Genomic DNA, 20,680 nt, shown 5'->3' on the forward strand with positions numbered 1-20,680 from the left:
ACATCTCCTTCCTGTATCACCTCTCTCAGCACAACCTGCAAATACCCAGTAGCGCACAGGACGATATTCAAAGTCAATGCCTCCTGCTTGCAGGGCAGCCGTCCTCCCTTCTTCACTTCTGTCCCAAACAGCTCGACATCGAGAGCTTTGGAAACGACACAAGGGCAACAAGCAGGACTGACGGACACACAAAACTCAGAGCCAGCTCTTTGTGGCACCTTGCTGCAGGAGGTGCGGGGCCAGGAGCAGCGGTCGGTGCCCACGGTGATTCTGCACACAAACAAGCGCACAACAAAGCCGGCGTCCGTATCCTGGTTCGGCACCAGGGCCCTCTCCTGCCCCTTGCTCCAACCTTTGCTTCAGAGCTGGAGCCGATGCTCTCAGCCTCACTGGAACGAATCAAGGAAGCAGCTAACGGGCTGTTTTTCTCTGGGACAGAAAGGAAAAACCTTGCCTTGTTTCCCTGACTTTTAAACATTCCCTCTACTCTCACTTTGGACTGATGCGATCTTCAGTTCCCGTTCTTTGATATACTGATGTTTTTAAGCTATGAATAGTGTCCCACAGCGCTGTAAATTCTCCTTATGAAAGAGGAAGATGTCAGTAAGAAAGGCTGTGTTTATGTCTCCCCTTTCAGGTCCACCAGCCGTGACTCCCACGTAGCTGACAGCTGTGTGAGCCGCACACTACACAGTCAAGCCCATCACTGCTTTGGTCCCTTTGTAATTCAGCTGTCATTTAATTACTTCCCTTTTTTTTTTTTTCCAAGCTCATGCAAGTAAGAGATCATTAACACATTTACTAATTGCAACTGGTTCGAATTGTCTCCAGTACTGGAAACTATTGCACGTGCAAGAGGAATGTCCCAGAACAGGGACCAGCAAAGGGCAGTCGGGCAGCAAGGAGGCGAGCTGCAAAGCACTTATGGAGCACTGCCAGTGCTACCAGACTTCTACAGCTCCCCGCAGGCGTCTGGGCACCTGTGCACACCCGTGTGAATCAGAGGCCAGAGCGTTCAAAACCTGGCTGTGAGGAGGATCTCGGACTCCTCCAGCACATCGCTGGGAGCCGCAGGACCCTGCTGCTGCACAGACACATCAATGGGAACAGCTTCCCCGGGGCGTTGTGCCTCACCTTCAGCCTACAAAGGCAGCTTCGTGGCAAGCTCCTGAACTCCAGCGTTTAAGTTCTTGGGTATTACGGCATAATGCTGCATGATGGAAGCAGGCAACAGTGAGACAATCAGAAACTGGAGCACCTGTACTTCCTAGCAGCCCACAGACCCGGCCACTAGTAACTTCTCTTTACAAAACATTTATATATTCGCTCCTTTCAGGCCCTCATTATCTCTTTCAACCTCCCTGCCCCCCAGCACCTCACTGATCTCGCCGCACACAGCTGACACTTGCAGGTCATTTCCACTGGCACCGAGCTCTTCAAGCCAGGGGCCTCAGGCAGCAGTAAGCACCCTGATCGGCTGGGAGACACGCACACACCTCTGTAATTTGCTTCAATTCTTTTCCCTCCTCATGTGGCTATATGGAGGCACGGTAAGAACACAGACCCTCGTCCCCAGCTGTAATTTGTTTAATTCCCTTTTATTGTTCTCAGCCCATCCTTCTTCCTTGAGACTCTCCTCTCTGTTTAGAGCGATCTTCTTGTGATAAAGAACTTGAATTCAGTAAACACCAGGTCAGCCTTGAGTGTTTTATCAACATAACTAAAGGCCGAAACCAAATAGCTCACCCCAACCATCCTCCTTCCAGCCTCCGCATTGTTGCTGTGGTCACAACCCAGCCTCTTCAAAGCTAATCTCCCGGATCCAAAGCAGCAGCTTCCAGAAGATGTCAGTCCTGCGGGGCATTTATTTCACCCTCCTTTCAGCACCAGAACATTGGAGGGAAGGAGGAGAACTGCCTCGGGAGCCCAGGCTGCCACACCTGCAGTCGTTACACTGCAAGCAGTGCACTTGCTCGCAGTGACGCCTTTTTCTTGCTCAAGAGGGAGCAAACGATGCCAAGTTCTCCAGCCCTGCCATGAGCTCCCTGCACTGCAAGACTTGTGTTGGCAAGGAACGAGAACACCGCGTCCCCCTTCCAGAGCAGCAGGTGAGCACCACGACAAAGTTCAGCCTCTCCCCCTGGGCAGCACCACAGGGAAAGCCTGGGAGCTCTGGGAGCTACCCCAGTTAGGCAGCAGGGATTAAATGAGCGACATCCCAACTCCTGACACTGCCAGGCAGAACCTCTTGAGCTCCAGAAGTGACCGATAAAGCACCAGCCTCACAGCTCCCGCACGGGATGAGTTCATGGGATCCGCTGTGGGCTATGAAGTCAGGCAGCGGGCTGGGAGCTCACTTGCAGAGGACCAGCTGCACTCTTCACCCTCGTCTAATAGGGCCAGGCAGCTTCCCACATCCGTGCCTTGTTATTTCCATTACTTTTTAAGCCAAAAAATCTGTTTCAAAACAAAATGCTGAAAGAATTCATTTAAAATGCGGTAAAATTAAATGTTCTGGCATTTCACAAACGTTGCTTTTTTATTTGAAGTATTTTCCTCTTGTTTGTCTAGACAGAACAATTCAGGAAATTCAATCCAACGCCATTAGTGTTAGCGTACAGGCCCAGGAGAGGATCTTATTCACACTGTTCTCTACTGCTCATTTTGGGTTTTAAAATCAACCTGTGGCTACGAGAGTTCAGTGCTAAGGAACTGAGCAGTGCTGGGAGAGAAGCCCCAGCCCGCTCAGGTTTACATCAAAGCTGCTCACAGGGCAGGGACACAGCAGCACCGTGCCCTGGTATGAAAGGTGACCCTTATGATCCGTGGTGACGTGGAGAAAGCATTGATGCTCCCGGATCTCAGGCCCCATTATTTTCTTGATAACCATTAAGAAAAAAGAACCTGAAGATTGCAAAAAGCAGCAGGCAGGTGATGACATTAAAAAAAAAAACAACAACCTGGAAGCTACACAGTTAATGATGCTGGTGCCCGACAGAGAGCAAAAAGGTTCAGTGGCACCTGGGAGAGAAAAGCAGGGGGACTACAAAGTTCTATTTTCAGTTGTATTGCTGACTTGCAGCACATCAGCCAAGGGACGTCAACAGAAATTCAAGCCTGTAAAGTGATCTGAAAACACCTGTTCACAGAGGTATAATGTTTTCTCCCGATATACTTCTGAAATACTTTGGATCAGAAGCTCAGCCAGGTAAACTTAAAGCCCCCGGGACAGACAAACCACTACGTTTGCAACTTGTATATAAAAATAATCCCAATTAACGTTAAACAGCGTTTGTCACTCAAATTGTATTCTGCTCTGCCAATCAATTGGGAGTGCTGGGAAGCTCAGTAACAAAACATTCCAGTAAAAATCTCTCTGCACCGTAATAGGTTTGAGGTTGTGTCCTTTCCTATTATTCATCAACATGATTCTCATCTTCCTTCACAGTCAGGTTTTCCCTTAATAAGAGGCGCACAACCCACATGCCAAAAAAGCTTTTAAAACTTAGGTTTGAAGCAACTAATTCCAATATGCAGCTGGATACGCTCTCCTTTGGCTCTTCTGCCTTGGCACCACTGCCTTGTTTAGTTTATTAGAAACAGCTATGTCAATTGCCAGTCTTGAAAGTTTACATGAACACTTTAGAGTATACAAACTCCAGCTCGGGGAACTTAAAGCGAAGAGAGCAAAACCCAACACATCCCAAGAGCAACGCTGAGCTACTCAAACATCTGTCCAGCAAAGTGACACGCAGACTCGGGCCAGGACACCGCTGCCATCCTGCCTGGCTGGGCACCACTAGCAGGCAGACGAGTGCTGCTCTTTTTGGTTTGAGAACACGCTTGAGAATAGAAACTCTCACCTTCTAAGACAGCTAGCTGAAATAACAGGCTCTGAACTGTACCTGCTTGCCTCTGAAGGTTAGAGAGAAGCGCGGTTACTGAGGTCGTAGTATCAAGGTGCCACCTTCGAGCAGATTGACACCACCGCTCCAGCAAAGACCACCTTACAGGATGGCAGGCTCTCCAAAGCAGGGAAACGTTTGGGGTTTTTGAAGTGACTGGCTGGCTTACGGTCATTCTCTCTGAAGGTGGTAGGTTAGCTTGACTGCAGAGCAGTACTTCCAACTCTTTTCTGTCCTGTTGTGATTCAAGTTAGAAATGGAGCCTGAGGAGACAGTGCCTGACCTCATAACCAACAGTGTGGCCACAACGTCCAGGTTTTTGGGAAAGACGCTTGGTAAGAACACCTCCAATACAAAATCAACCTTTAAAGTCCCCAAAGTATGTCTCAGATCAATTCACACTCCACGGCATTAAAACATCTAACACACTTAGTTCTATTAGCAATCGTTCTGTAACTCCCAACAAATGCAGATACATTATTTAGTGTCTTGTTTTTCTTCTGCTTCTATTTACAGTTATGATATCCACACAAAAACAGGGGAAAAAAATCTCAAAGAAGAAACTGATATCATGTACCATTCTCCTTTTCCCAAACAATACAAGATGCAGATAATGCAAAGAAATATATCAGGAGATGTAATTGCTAAAATAAATACTAAAGCAAAAAAAGAATTCAAGTTGATGATTTAAATGCTTGTCAATTTAAACCCTCACAGAAAGTGCTCATTTAAGGCACTGATTGAAATAATTCCATCCCGGAGGCAGGAGATTGCTCCTGCCCTCAATGTTAAAAATAATATCGTCATTAACCTCAGCAACAATTTTCTAATTGCCAAAGATTACAAATCTTTTATGTAACATTCATCCACTGAGAATTCAATCACTCTGCTTTGCCTTTCAAAACCACCGCTGGAAGAGCAGTCGTAAGACGAGCCCCCTTTAAAAAAAGTCAAACTCGTGTGATGCATTTTGCATGAAAGCATAAAACATTTCTCTTTTGCAAAATGGAAAGTTTGTCCCATCCATCTCCCTGTGAATTAACGCAGCACCTCGCATTCTATTTCTGCATGAAACATAAGCAAAAGGAGGGGCAGCCTGGAGCTCTTCTCTGACGTTTCCGTGCCAATTGGCACTCCGAAACCGGCAGCTGGTCCCGCATTTTGTTCTCTACGTCCTGAGCAATAAGGACTCTCAATGCGTGCCAGCAAAGCAATGACGAGCAGTAGAAACAAAGAGGGCAAAGTTTAGTTTTCAGAGCCGCCAGAGTTATAAAACTGTTAGTGCTCTTTCAAGAGCCATAAAGAAACGCAGCCAAAACGCACACTCATGTGCTCTGTTCCTCTCAAACAGGCACAGAAAGAGAGAGATAAAACAGGATTCATCCTAACCCCCCGAAATCACTCTCACACACACATCTCCCAGGTCTGGGAACTCGGGCAGCATATAAATAGTGGTACCCTGAGAGTAATTTTCCTGTGGCTGCCTGACAGCCGTGCTAGGAGGGTTATTAAACGTCCCCAGCCCTACAGCAACCTGCAGCTGGGGCAGACCGATGCGCGCACACACACACACACTGCTCTCCCCTTTTCAATACCTCCTCTTCAGCATGTGTTTGGTGGAAACACACATTTCAGGGAAAGTTTAGGCAATCCTGCAGTCCACACGTAGACTACCTGCAAATAAACCACGTTCCCATTTAAAATGCAAGTTTAAAGAAGTGCAAGCAAGCCGTGGCACACCAGAGAACTGTATTAGGGACCGTGCGCTTCCACTGAGCGGAAGAAATGTTTCGTGCCCTCCAGCAGTTTTCTGTCTGGTAGAGAATAAAAAAGTAAAGAGATTTATTACATTAAAAAGTGTATTGATTGAAAACACTACGGTATGACAGTTTCAGCTATTATAGCAGAACTTAATAAAATCAAGTGTTTACCCCTGAAGGGGATTTGGGGGAAAAAAAAAAAAAAAAGAAAGAAAGAAAGAAAGAAAAAAAAAAGAAAGCTTTTGTACCATTTATGACAATGAGAAAATTTGCAAGGGATAACATTTTAACACCAAAAGTAAATGCAAATAAATGTTCATTTCTCCAGGGGAGCTTTGAGGTTTGCCGACACGACGTGCTGCGGGTAATTGCGCGGCGGTTTAGCAGTTAAGACACGTCCTTTGATTGTCTGGCTGGAGATGTCAGCTGCTCACACAGCTGTGAATCAGACAAGGTCGGAGATGATGAGAGCCAGCAATGTTTCAGCATCATAATCAATTTGTATCAGCAGCAGCGGGATTGCAACTTGGTGCTGCCACGCTGCGCCCCCAAGTTCGCCCCGGCACTCGCCGGGCACAGCAGTGCTTCCTCCTCCTCCTCCTCCTCCTCCTCCTCCCCGTCCTCTGCCTCAGCGCTCAGCTGCAGCCACACGTCAGCCCCCTTCCTGCAATGCCACTTCCACGAGAGCAGAAAAGGCTCAGATTTTCCGTTCAGATCATCTCACAGCCTGCACATGACTCTAAACCTGGAAGCCCCGAGTCTCGAGCAGTGCGTTCTGTTCTTTTTAGTTCTTGGGTGTGCTCACGATAGTTCACCTGCAGCAGCTCAGGCCCAGCTCTGTGATCCAGGTACCAGGCAACGCTGGCACTGCAGGGCAGTTATTGCAGCTGCCCTTTACACCCTCACTAGCATCACCCACTCACCCTGCCTCAAGTATTTGTTGCTATTCTGGCATCTTCAAAGCTTTTTTTTTCCTCCAAGTTGTAACAAAAATGACACGCTTTTTAAGCTAAATTGCCTTCAAACAAATCTCTCCGTTTAGCAGCAAGTTTTGAGCTGCTTTAACAGAACCACTAGCCGGAGTGTTTAACACCAGCTAACCGACTGGAGCGAAGGCACACCGAGTGCCCAGCCCAAACACTGCCCAGCTCGCAGCAGCTGCTGACCCTGCCCACACCTCCTGGCAGCCTGGGGTCACGAGCTGTCTGTGGGCACGTCTTTGGCAGCACGGAAACTTCCTTCTGGACTTGTCTTACGTCTTCTTTGTTGTCACGGTACGTTCAGGGTGAGCTGAAACTCCGCGGGGCTAATAAGAAATAAATCTTCATGATGATCTTTTCCAGCGAAGATCCCTTGGGCGAGGAGCTGGCCAGCAGCCAGGGAAGCTGCTCTGTCCTGCTGAGCTGCCAGCGAGGGAACATCCATCACGCCCAGAACAGGAGCAGGGGGCAGCCTCTGAGGCCGGCTTGGAGCAAGGAGAGCCCGGCTGTCACCTGCTGCCTGGCTGCAGAGACACACAGGGAGCGCGTTCCCGAGCTCAGAACGGATTTTGCACATGGAGGCGCTTCTAGGAACACAGGGATCACGTTCAGCAGCACGGCCCTGCCACATGGCGTGAGCAGCAGCAGCTTGCCTTACCTTGGCACAATGCCCCTGCAGGCGAGCACCCCGGCAGAGACAGCGACTGCTGAGGGCTCCTGCACAGCTGCTCCCACATCTCCGTGGTCCTACAGCTGGGCACGCATGGGGTCTGCCCTTGCACAGCCCCAAATTGCTGCCACAGGCAGAGTATCCCCTAAAGGGGTGAAGGTGTAAGCTTCACGGGATGCGAGGGACAAAGGTAGGGCCCCAAGGTTATCTGGAGAGCAGGGAACGGGAGCCAGGACGCTTCCCTCGAGCAGGGGGACGGCAGTGGGGTCGGAAAGGCAGAATTTGGGTTGGGGAGTTCGCTGCAACCTTAAGGTTTTAATGAATTTTGGAGAGAAGTGGAGCCAGAGGCGTATGACTTTCAGTGCATAATTATAGCAGCCGCTGCCCTTAAACTAGTTCTGGGAGCTCTCATTTGGAGGCTGTGAATTCAGACCAGAGCTCACAGAATATCAGCACTTTGTTCCTTTTTCTGGATCCACCGGTGTCTGTGATGTGCTTAAAATGAAGAGCGAGCCCTGAACACTGAGGTTCAAGGACCAAAATCGTTAGTGCCAGACACCTTTTTATTGCCTTTTGGGTCACAAAACACGACTGGTCTCATCCAGCACTGTTCCCAAGATGTGATTCAGAGGCTCCTGGTGCCAGGGCAAGGCACCTCACGACACGAGGGTGAGAAGTTACTGCCTGCAGCTTCCCTGCTCCGAAGGCTCAATGTGCTTTGTGCACATGCTTTGAAAACATCCAACCCCCTGACCTGCAGACCTGCCTCCACCAAGCTCCCCGTGCCCCAGAGCCATTTGTTTGGGCTGGACACTGTTAGCACAGGGTCTCAAGTTGAAAAGCACCAGGCCCGCTCCCATCAGCATTCGAACATTCCCGTCCCACAGCTGTGGCGATGGCCGAGCAGCTGAGCACTCAGCCCGGGGCAGGAGCACGCACACCAACACTTCTCATGGACCTGCTCCCCTTATTCCAGCTCACCGAGAAACTTCAACGACTGCTCATAACCTAAAAGCACCTGTGGATCAGAACTGATGTAATTAAATCAGTGGCAATCAGCTGGCCCCGACGTGGAAGCAGCGGTTCGAGCGAGGCTGGCAGACCACGTTTAGAAGTAATTGACTTTTTGATGTTTATAAGAATTGAAAAAGATTCAATTCCATGCCCAGTAATACAGCTGTGAATGACAGCGACGAGACTCCCTGCTTCCAATTACACGTTTTTACACCATTTTAATCAATTTTAAGTCACATTTTTGCAGAGTCAATGAGAGCACAGAGCAGATCTAAACATTACACAACCGTGGTGTTGTTGGGTGAAAATCCTAACCCTGTAAGGCGACATCCAAGAATCAAAATTTGGGTACAGTAAGCAAAATGAGACAAGTGTTCCTCTGTGTCGTTTTGGTTCACGTTGCAGGCCACTTCTGTGGAATTTACACGCAGATCTGAAACCCGTGGATCAACGCGGCCTCACCCATGTAAATATTCATTCAAACTTAGGCACTTTGCAGAGCATTCTTCTGAAATTGAAAGAAATTAATATAAAAGGAAATCAGCAGTAACCCCAGCAGTTGCTTTTTTAAAGCTGCAAAGCTTCAAAGACTTCACCTTTATGAGGCTACAACATCCGCAGAACCTCAAAGCTGTTTTTTCATTTATTCCTACGTTTCTTTTTTTAAATATCAAGCCATTAATCCTCAATGGCCTCTGCTCAGAAGTACAACAGACACATTTTCATTGCTAAGTTTGCTTAAGTAGATCTGTATCAGAGGAACAGGGTGTGAGTTAGTTAACAGATCCCAAATTAAAAAAAAAAAAAAAAAAAGGAAAGAAAAGAAAAGAAAACTAACAGAACTTTCAGCTTTCTCTTCCCAGCATAAACACCTTTTGCTATTAGGATCAGAAACAAACCAAATGAAAGCAAACAAACAAAGAAACGAAACCAAAGATGAAGTCATTCACTTGTTGTTAACCCATATTTGGTAGGAGGCGAGCATTTCCTTCCAACTGGCAACTACCATCTCCGGTTAAGCAGAAGAAATTTCCCCCCATCAATGCTGAGAAGATGACGCTCATCACAGCGTGGCCTATGCACACGGGAGCTCAGGTTGTCAATCCCGTGCACTGCCAGGAACACAAGCACCGACTCGCAGGCGTGCAGAGCCCAGAGGAGCTGCCGCGCTCTGCGAGGACGACTCAGGGCTGCTCAGCTCTCCCCACACCTCACCCACCTGGCACGCACGCGGCGGGCTCGCTGCAACGCGGCTGGAGCGGTGCCGTCTGCTCCGGGCTGCACCTCAGTGCTCTCGTTTCCATAGTCTCGGACAACATTAGGAAGGGCTCTCATCATTATCTTCACACCTTTTATTTTTTTTTCTCTTTTGGTAAGTTAATCAGTAACCAGAGACTTCTGCCAAAAGTTTGTGCTACTGATTTCAAGGCCCCGCGGCACAGAAGGCTTTGCAAGGTTTGTAGAGTTCGAAACTTGAGCTATTTATACAGCAAATCCTCTCCTTTCACATTTAGGCTTCCCTACACCATGAGTAAAGAGGTGCATTTCCCATACTGCAACACCACCTCCGCAACTCTGAAACCAGCTGTATCAGGCAAAATGCCCTGATCCACATGCACGGGTTCCCAAGGAGCAAGCCTTGCCATGTCCCTGCCTAAGGAGGCTACGAGAAAGAGCGAGACACTTTTTATGAGCCAATTACTCAGCTTTAATTTCTCACCGTGATGATCCACGTCCGTTTACAGCTGCAACAAGCACAGGCAGCACAGAAGGCACTGTCAGTAGAGTTACATTAGAAGTCCTCACCCGGTGGGACCAATAAAACAACCTGCAGAGTAGCCACAGCCACAAAACTGCAGCTGGCAGCGGAGCTGCTTCGTCCAGCACTGAGACCTCAGGTCAGCCCGGTGCTTGAGCCTTGAGGATCTCCAAAGGGGACCCTGTGGTAACTGCTAGTTAACGTGGTTAAATCATTCTGATTAAGCATCCCTTCCCTTTGGCTGCTCAGCTTTCAAGCTCATTGGGTTTTATTTTATCATTTATCTAGTTCGCTACTTCTCCAAGCCTCCACAGCCCCAAGACTTCTCGATAGAGAAAGAAAAAGAAGCGTGCAAGACATCTTTAGGCTTCCCAAAGAGGCCGATGAGATAACAGCCCAATGCTTTATTTGGTTCTGATTTGATTCCAAGTCACGTCACCTTACAGACTCCTCTGACCAGAATCATCCAGGGAGACACCAGGCAGAAACTTCTTCGTTCCCCCTAAGCCTGCTTCTTTGCCCTCTACCCGTGCCACACCAGTGCTGCTCAACCTTCCAGGAAAAGACAAGCTGACTTCGTAAGAAAGGAAACCTGCACTACACACCACGCATCACATTTCACCCCTAAAATATGATTCCCTGTAAGAGGTAATTGCAGCAGCTCGTCAGATCCTTAGCTGAACACAGAGCATTTACAATTCCTTTTGTCTATCAGTTTATCAAGGCAGCCACAAACTGAGGTAAATGGCTGCCAACCTATTCGGGATGAAATTGTAAGACGGGAGAGCAACTGACATAAGAGAAGGGTAGAATTTACCCAGAAAGTTGGCTGTACTTGAGCAAAGCCCAGAAATCTTCATAAATTAGCACGACGCAGTAATTCCTGTTACTTGAATCGTGCTTCGCTCCCCTTCTGCTTCACCCCCCTTCCGCTTCACCCTGACAGGGCAGGAACTAATTAACGAGGACACGTTCCCCTGCACATCGCTCTAAGTACTCAGTTCGCATCTCACACGTGGCACTGACCACTTGGAAAACATTTTTCCACATCTAGAACAATTTGTTTCACACGCAGCTCCGCAGATGAGCCGGTCTTTGTTCTTTATCTACACACAGAGACATTTAATGGGAGCGCGCAGTGAAAATTTAATCTTTACAAAGGCTTTGCTACACATGAAAGCAAAGCCTTCCACAGAGTCATTTGTCTCTTTTACAGAGATAAAAATAAAATAAGACATCCAGAAAACCAGTTCAAATGGAGGCTTCAGGTTCAGTATTATGTACTGCCGATTAAATAAGGCTCTTCAGTCCTGGTCTTTCTTTTCTCCCCCCTCGTTTCTACTGAAAACTCTAAAACCTGCATAGATAAAACCCAGTTTTCCATAATATGCTTTGGCTGTATGGAAAGCACACGGTTCATGCTTTCCTGATCAATTTTGCATAAAACCTAAAAGTAGAAACTCCTTGTGCCCCAGTGACCAGACACCTCTCTCTCAGTGGCTCTAGATGCCACTGAGAACATCTGGAGATTTTCTGAGAAACATAAACAAGAGAAAGGACAACTTACATTTAAAAATATTAACTTGAGTAAGATTTGGAGAAAGATCTGCAACACCCTTCAAAGGACAGGCTTCTTCTAAAAGCCTCACGCTTTGCCACTGAACCAATTAGAACAAGTTCTCTGAGGATTCGGAATACCGAAGATAATTGAGCTTTCCACAGGTCCTGTACGAACACTGTAACAGCTTTACTGGATGTGATTCCAAGCTCCATAACAAAATCTTTCTGCCTATATACAGATATATGGACAGACGTATAGAGGGAGCACATTCTTGTCATCTTGCTGTTCCCCGTGTTAGTTTGGGGTTATTTCAGGTACTGAGTACGCAGGTACGGGGCAGAAACACAGAAGATACAAAACAAACTGAAGAGGATCGCTCCTCCACAGTGCCCAAATCTGAGTGCTTCTGTTGTACTTCTATCTGCAACCACCTCAGAATATCATTTAAAAACACAACAGGGATACTCCTGCAAACTTGTTTTGGCTGATCAGTTCAGACAAGGAAAGCTGACAAGTGAAACAACCGGGAAGGCGGCACAAGACGCAACACGAGCACCTTCCCTCCCAAAGCCTCCGAAAACAAAAAGCCAGATGTACCAATCCGGGCAGCAGAGGTTGTATTCCCTGAAGAGAAGAGACGCAGCAGTTTGAGATCCATACACACGTTGCTACTGCTATTCCTCAAAGGCCAAGGAACACTGACCTGGCATGAGTGTGCCACTAAGGGCTGCCACAACTGTGTCCCAACCAAAAAGGAGCCCAGGGTTCAAACACAAGCAGGATGTTTAGGAAGTTGCCTATTTTCAGTGTCCAGCGTGTTTGCTTTATTTTAAAGGGGACAAAATGCTAGCCACTGCAGGGCAGCAGCATCACAGATGACCCCCTTCCCAACTGTGCAGGCAACAGAAGAGAAGCTTTTCTATTACGTGCCTAAGGCCTGGATCCTTCCGGCAGCACTCGGAGGTTCAGAGGGACAGCAGCTGCCATCCTGGTGCTCCATTAGCGTCTGGTCACTGCCAGGGCTGTTTCGGGAAGGACTTTATCTGCGTGATCCATGAGAGCAGCTGGAGGAACAGCCAGGCTCTCGTGCTGTGCAGCACACGCAGCCTCACCCCTCTCCTCAGCAGGAGCACTTTCATGTAAAACTTCCCCATTCCTCTCCATCTCCTGTCATCCTAGCAAAACCCCGAAGGTAATTTCCTACCTTGCGTAAGGGATGCTGGAGCTGGCGTGTCAGACAGGAGCCGCCTCCTCGGCATTTCTTTGCCACAGTTATGAAGGACGTGCTCCGTGCTACACAACGAGCTGAGTGGCACGCTGCTAAATGAGGAGGAAGCTGGAATTTCAACATTTGTCACCTGAAAGGACTGAGGGACCCCCTCAAGCTCTAACCCTCGTTACACAGCTCAACCTCCAGGAAACCACTGCCTGAGAAGTTGGAGGTTACGCACCCGAAGTTTCCCAACGGTGTTCCTGGCTTTCCACTAGCGAGGGCAGCAGCACGCCAGCACAGTTAGAATTACGTTAAAACCACATGCAATTCATAAACACAATGCTCGTCCTCAGTGACTTGCTGGTCTTCGAGGGAAGGTGAATTGCACAGAAGACACGCACACAAACCAGCTTCAGGGCTGCACACATGCCTTGCTCGGAGAGGACGCTCCTTCCGAACGCAGCGGATGAGCACAGCTCCTGACAGGAGGGGGAGACGAGACTAGCCCTTTGCCAAAATCAGATCACACCACACTTCGCTGTAACAAAAGATGCCTCCGGGGAGTTTGTGTTCATCATCGTTATTCCACGCACGTAAGAGCCACCTTCAACGGCTTTTGCTTCAATTAAACCTTTACTACTGCAAAGGGCAGAGGGGGTGCAAACGTATTCACACCATGCTGATCGTGGAAGTGGTAATGAAAGAGAAAGCAAATGGAGTATCTCCCTCTGTATTCAGAGCATCTTCCCCCACACACCACCACTGAAGGAGAAAGACACAACCCCCCAAACAATGTCTTGAGATAAACCCCGAAACCTCACAGGCAAGGACATGACCGTGTCCCTTGCCCTGTAACCCTCCTCCCCCCACATCCCTTTTTTTTTCCAGCTGAGCACTTACCTCTCCTCCGTGCCCATCAAATATCCCGAAGATGGAGGGGTGAGTCTTGTTCACCAGGTCGGTGATTACTTCGAACCTGTCCTCCATGTGATCCCTCCGGCCTTGGATGGAGTAGACGGCCACGTTGTGGCTCTTGAACTCCCAGGTCTTGGAGAACTCCGCATCCAGCACGTCCAGCCCCCCGAGCCGGTCATTCTGCATGATCTCGGCCACCTTGCCCTTCACCATCTTCACCGCATCCCTGCTGGACTTCACGATGGTCTTCACCTCATCCGTGTGGAAGAAATAACTCCACAGGGCCAGGCTGATGCACAGCAAGAACAAGGTCTCCGGTCTGAGCAAGAAGTAACGCATGATCCGACCCAGCAGAGACAGCAAAGTCATTGTATCCTCTATCATTTATTATCGGCACCGGGTATCCCCGCACCATGCGACGCGCGCCCGGGCGGCCGGGCTGGGGCTGGGGGCGGCGGCTCGGGGCTGGGGGCTGCGGGCTGGGGGCTGGGGCTGGGGGCTGGGGGCTCACCGCATGCTCGGCCGGGGCGCAGCCGGCGTGCGGCCAGCCCGAGCCCCGCTCCCCACCGCTGCCTCCTCCCGCTGCCGGCCTCGTCCCGGCCCAGTCCCGGTGCCGGTCCCGGTCCCGGTGCGGCCCGGCCCGGCTCGGTGCGGTTCCCCCCGGCTCGGTGCGATGCGGTCGCTGTCCGCCCGGCCCCGCTCTCCCCTCAGCGCCCGATCCCGCCCCTAGGCCGCTGCTCGGCTCCGCTCCGCCCCGGGCCGGGCGGTCGGGAGGGAGGGCGGGAGGGAGGCCGGCGCTCCGGGAGCTCGCCGCGGGCAGGCAGCGGCCGCACCTGGCCCCGCGCCCCCCCCCCGGCCCCCCGCAGCCCCCCGGCCCTCCCCCGGGGCGGGGCGCCACCGCCTCCGCCGCGCCCGGCCCCGCCGCCCGCCTACAAGTCCCGGCGGCCCCCGCGCGGGGAGGCAGCGGGCGCGGGGTGGGAGCGCGGGGCGCGGGGGATTGTGGGGGATGTAGTTCCGTGGGGTTGGGCCTGGGGCTGGGGCCGGGAGGGCCTCAGCGCTGCGGGTGGGGGCGCGGGGCTGAGGCAGAAAGCCCCGAGCTGCTCAGGCGGAGTGCTGGGATGGGCAGGCACGTGGGAGTGGTGCTGAGAATGAAAAGTGGAAATTTTGAGAGAAAAACGCGCCTTTGGAAGTGCCTCTCAGCCTGCACCCTGCTCCAGCCAGCACCTGCCGTCCACCCGCCCCGCTGCCTTGGGGCGCTGGGCAATGTGGCACCACGTAAATGTACACGAACGGGTTCCTGCTGCCTTGTCAAAGGTCAATCAGTGACACAAACCCAGACCTGGTTAACCCAAACACAATGATTTTGTCTCTTTGTGTCTGCTTCTTACCTCCAATTACGAAAAGCAGGAAGGTTAACGACATGTTGTAAGTATCAGCAACACTGCTTTAAACCTTAGCGGTATCTGGCACGCCAGTAAGAGTTTAAAAGGTGAACGGTTCAGGAAACTCTCTTACCTTTATCTTCCCACGTGCCGCTGTCCCCTGGAGCTGAGCCACGTGCCCGTTACCTGAAAGGCCAAGACACACACACGTCAGTTTGGTGACATGGTAGCGGCGAAGGCTTTGTGTCTGCTGCTTGCGGGGTGGCTAACCTACCGAGTGCTTCATGCACCACGGGGCTAATCGGGACACACAGGAGCTGCAATAGGTTGTACCGAGGAATTATTTCTGTTAGTTTAGAAAACTTTGTAACAGCGCCAGCACTGGAGCTTTTCGGTCAGTTTTTTTTTTCCAGCTGGGTCCCCAGTTTGTAATCCGAGCTTTTCTTGCGAAATTTCTCAGTTTAAACAAAACCTCTGCTATTATTATTATTATTATTTCTATCTAAATTATGTCTTAGTGTGGCTGGGACACTTGCAGTACAACACAGATCCCTCTGCACAATTTGTCTTTGTATGTATGGCCTGAGAGCGCCAATTCCTTCTCCCTGGCTTTTTGCTGTACCCGCTAGAGCAGCTCCCCTGGGAGTTACTTCTTGCAGAGCCGATTAAATGCCAGCAGTGCAGATAATATCAGCGAGTCCTGCACAGAGGTACCAGAAATGCAAAGTGAGGAGGTTCTGAGCACCCGTGGGACAACCCAGCGGTCAGATCCAGAGTGAGCAAAGGAGCTCACCGGAGGGTTTCGTGATGGCCAAATCCTACACGGTTTGCTCCAGCCAATCTCCCAGTGGAAGAACAGAACTTCAAGATGCAAACACGTTCTTTTAAACATTGGAAATCAGAAAGAAAATTTCCTAAGTATTCAGCATATCAGATGGTACTGAAAGATTTTGTTTGTGTTGGGGGGAAAACTCTGGCATTTGTTCACTTGTGAAAGCAAAGAAAAGCAACCCCCGAGTCAGCTTCACAAACGCACTTAGGGTACCCGCTATACCATGCGTCGAGCATGTAGGAACAACCATACCTTGCTCAACAGCTCCTCCTGCTGCTGCCATGTATCATGAAGCTGTGAAGGCATCATTCGATCTCAAGCATAAGCTACAGAAACAAATCATCGGCTAATATAAACACGCATTGATCGTGTCTTTAGTGGTATAATACACTGGTATTGGTTTTGTGTTGCCTGGCTGGGAATAAAATGGGAATAAAATGGGAAATTCTTCTGGGGCCAGAGCAAAGCAGCAACATCCAACTTTTACTCATGGTAATTTTGACGGTACTAGAATCAAAATGCAGAGTGAGATATTGGAAAAGGCACTCGCTCTTTGTTAGCTTATACAACACCAGCACTCAGCATTGCCACTCCTTGCTTGTGATAGGAAAACAAGGGTTTTAGTTGTAAGAAGCCTCACAGAAAGATGCTTACAATGACAACTTAAAAAATAATAATAATTTACTCTTTATGCAAACTGATTTTAGTGATACTATTGGCGTAGCTCAGAAGAGCACAGAGGTGTAACTGGTGGCAGGTCTGTCCTTTTGTTGCAGGTGGGAACAAGGACACGTACCACAATATTCCACAAAGCCCACAGTCAGCTCCTTGTTTCTTCTGCTAATAAAATCCTGATAGAAGAACTAGGAGGAATGATGACTACAAAATTGTCTCTTTCGCATGTGAGGAACAAAATGGCAATGCAGCAAAGTATCTCTCACTTTTCTTCTCAGATGTTTAAAGGAAGGCATTTTAAAATACTCAGGATGTTCTTTGGCCACAACAAACACAGCTCTGCAGAGGATGAGCAGTATAAAAATATCATAAACTGTTTTCTGCAGTAGTTTTGATAACAGGTAAATAAAGACCCAGTTTGTCGGGAGAAGTTTTTTATCCCTTCTTTTAGTTGCTATAAACAACACTTTATAACATTGTTCCAGAGCTTGATGTTGCAGCAAATGCCAAGCATTGCAGGTAAATTCTCCCTTCCCTCTGGTAAACCCAGGAGAAATCCTATTATAGAAATGTTGCTCATCTCGTGTCTCCCTTGAAGAGGAACATTTGCAGATGCGGAGTGAAAATAGCAATTTTCCACATAAGTTGTTCTCTTCTATTTTCCATGACTCTCATTCCCTCTCCCCACTACCGCCCATCTTCCCGCGCACAGCCTGCTCTTTGTTTATTTCCCGGCCACGTCGTGTCGGTGAGAATGGGGGCCACAGGATGTGGGGAGGTTCCTGGAAAACAGCCTCGTGTTTTAGCAACATCTTTTAGTTAAGCATTAAGGCTGGGATGGAATGGAGCGCACCGAGGCACAGCCGTGAAGCAGAGCATTGCTGTGCAGCTGGAGCCCATCTCAGGGGTGTCGGGAAGGTTCAATGTATGCAGAGAGAACCTGGGAACTGAAAGCCCCAATTTTAACTGATACTGAAATCTGGTTTTGGTAATTTCCCAGACACCAGATGATTCAGGTACATAAAAGGTACCCAAAAAGAAGCTGTAATACTGACGGCAGCAATGAAATACGGACCAAAAGATGAAACTGTTCCCACTGAAGTCAGCGAGCGTTTGCCTTGGACCTTGGTGGGAGCACGGCCCCGGAATTTTGATGCTGAGTCCAGCTCCCAGGGACGTGCCATGCTCTTGGAAATTCTCATTGATTTACTCCGAGGTTTCCCTGCTTAGCTCCTCTGTATCATAATTATTCAAACCACATTTTTTCCCTGTCAGTTTCCAGAGATTAATTCACTGAGAATTGGAGCATGACTGAAACATCGCCAGAAAAGCCCAGCAGATAAAGCTGAAGATGATCCTGACTGCCAAAGCTGCTATCTGAAGTGTGCCTTCATTTAAATAGCAGCGTAACTTTGCATCGCTGCTCGGTGAGGATATATCTGGAAATGTTTGTAAAGTATTTGCCGGTAGATTACTGCCTCACGAACGTACCACTTTCATGAAGAACTCCAAGGTATGCAAGCAAAATAAAAATAGAAACTGAGCAATTTAGAATCACTTTGAATTAGCGATGAACTGGCAGCCTTCTTGTGAAATCTTTCTGAGATTTGAACACAAATTGATAAAAATCAATAACAAAGGAATCTTAATTTTCTTCTTCATTAATTTTTACTCAGTTTAGCAGCTGTTTCTTGTCTTATGTTGTAGACCATTTAATTTGCATTAAGCAAGAGACTACAAATTTGATTTATACATTTTAATTCCAGGTTTGCATTTTCACTTCTTCCAGATACATTTATATGCAGAACATTACGGGCTGCAGTCTGGAGCAGATCCCTGGGTCAGCCAAGCTAGGCTGGTCCCAGTACTGAGATGAGAGGGGAACTGAGGTTACGGGTGCCTTTTGTGTCTGTTCTGAAGTGAAAATTAACTGTGGACTCAGCTGATTTTTAATTGGGGTACAGAGAGTGTAAGACTTTCATGATTTTTTAAATTACATTTTTTTTAAATCTGTGCCCAGTGCTTGGAATTTGCTCGAGGTGGGTTCAGTACATCCAGCTGAAGCACTCGTACCTCTGGGGCTCAAATGGGACGTGTATTGTGGAAGTGGAAGGGGAAGGAAGAGACTCAGACATCCTCTAACGAGCCACCACAGCAAACTGAAGGAGCCTTGCTGACGTCCGTGGGACACAGCCAAAATCCTTCTCCAAGAGAGATACAAAAGCTCAAGAAATACAGAAGTAATAGGGGAAAACACCACCACCAAAAACAACAACAGTGAAATAAATTGTGAGCGATACTCACAAAGAAGACTTTAAAATCCTGTTAGGCATTAGTGCTAAGACACTCCGAGGTGTTTAGATCTCCACGCTCCACTGAATCCTACAGGAAAGTTTGGGCTCATAAGAGCTGGGTGCAGGCAGAAAAGCAACAATCCTAAACACAACTCCTACTCCAGGATGTTTTACGTGTCATCTATTCCATGTGTGTGTCTGCAGTGAAAACCATTTCTTTCTGTTTGTTCTCCATCTTCTCCTGGGCAATATGTCTGGTAAGCTCCGAACTGCACGGCTTGTGCTAGAATAGCTGCACGGCTTGGTACCTTCAGCTGTCAGAACTGTCTCTCCTCTTTCCCAGTTTGTGAAATACACACACCACGGCACCATCTGCTTCACCCTGATGCAGATTTGCCGCATAGGAGCCGTAATTTAATGGGGAAAATCATTTGACTAGAAGAGAATTTTATGACTTTGTTTTAATTTTCTTTTATAGCTACTTTTTTTTTTTTTCCCCTGCTAATTCCCACATCAATCCTAAGTCTCCTGAGGCACCAGACTGTGAAGCTGACACCAGATGGGAAAATGAGTTTCAGACAGCTGCGGGCTTCCCTACTGCTGCTTCCAGCCATCGAGGACTCATTTCTGCACGTGCGTATGGGAAACGCTGGTGGTAGCAAGGCAGCACTAAATGCAGGCTCCGTGGTTTCAGCATGCTCACAGCTCACAAAATTTGCCACAACCACAGTGTCTGTTTAGAGGGCGCACAGTGACTGGCAGCTGCCTTTAGTCAAGGAGAAAGAAGCAAACAAAGGATGAGGGAGCACGCAGAAGGACCGGAATGTATTTTCATGCATCCCTTTGCAGGAGGCCGTTTATCAGATGTTACCAACTGCTTTATTTATAGTTAATGACATCTCCGAAAACATTGTTCTCTGCTGACCTTTACTTTTAAGTTGACAGTCAGGAAACCTGCTCTGCCAAGGAACTGAAATAATTTTTAACCAGAATTAAAAAACAAAACAACAACAACAAAAAACCACAGCGGAATCCATTGTTAAACCATGAACCCCTTATAAAGTTCTGTATCTCCTGCTTTTCTTAACCTCATTGTCATTACTGGTTGCTGCTGCTAGCTAGTGTTATCCAGAATGACCAGCAAATCTTGTGCATGCAAAGAAAATAAGCACAACTTTATTTAATATGGGAGTTGGAGACACTTAGCTGGTAATCTGATCAGTTGCTGGTACTGTCAGCTCCTTATTCAGGGGCTCTGTCTCTCAGTTGCCTGTGCAGTGCCTTATCCATGAGTAATGCTACCCAAATAAAGAACAGGGATTTGTATCTTTCCAGGCTGAAATAATTAGTCACTGCTTCCTACAGAACCCAGAAGGCAATAACCAGGCGATTTCAGCCCAGCAGATCCCACCTCTTCCAGCTGGCAGACCCACTCCCACCGGCAGGTCTGAGCTCAGCTTGCAGAGAGGATCGTGCCCGTGCTTTGATCAGCATCTCTGCGCTCCCAAACAGCTTCCAGCTGCAAAGCAAAGCAAAGAGGCAGCAGGAGGGAAAATGCCAGCACGCTGGGGCCGGCTGTGCACCACAGAGGCAGCTAAGTCACCTCACGCTGCCGTGGAGCCCAGTGCTGGGGGCTGAGGCGTGTGTTTGGCAATTGCCTCATCACGGTCAGCAGCGCCTGTCACTGCTTCCAAAGCACGGTGCTTCAGGAGTCAGCGTG

General features: G+C 48.7%; 1 protein-coding gene across 1 annotated transcript in view; it reads right to left on the reverse strand.

Moving 5' to 3' along the window:
* The window catches only part of PPM1L (protein phosphatase, Mg2+/Mn2+ dependent 1L), a 59,384-nt gene extending 44,743 nt beyond the window's left edge, over window positions 1-14,641 (reverse strand). The window contains exon 1 of the mRNA XM_068692606.1: window positions 13,763-14,641. Coding sequence (XP_068548707.1) covers window positions 13,763-14,161 — 399 coding nt within the window. The 5' untranslated portion in view covers window positions 14,162-14,641. The remainder of the gene's footprint in view (window positions 1-13,762) is intronic.
* Between the last annotated feature and the right edge of the window lie 6,039 nt (window positions 14,642-20,680).

Source organism: Anas acuta, chromosome 9 (assembly GCF_963932015.1).
Source record: "Anas acuta chromosome 9, bAnaAcu1.1, whole genome shotgun sequence".
Taxonomy (NCBI): Eukaryota; Metazoa; Chordata; class Aves; order Anseriformes; family Anatidae; genus Anas; species Anas acuta.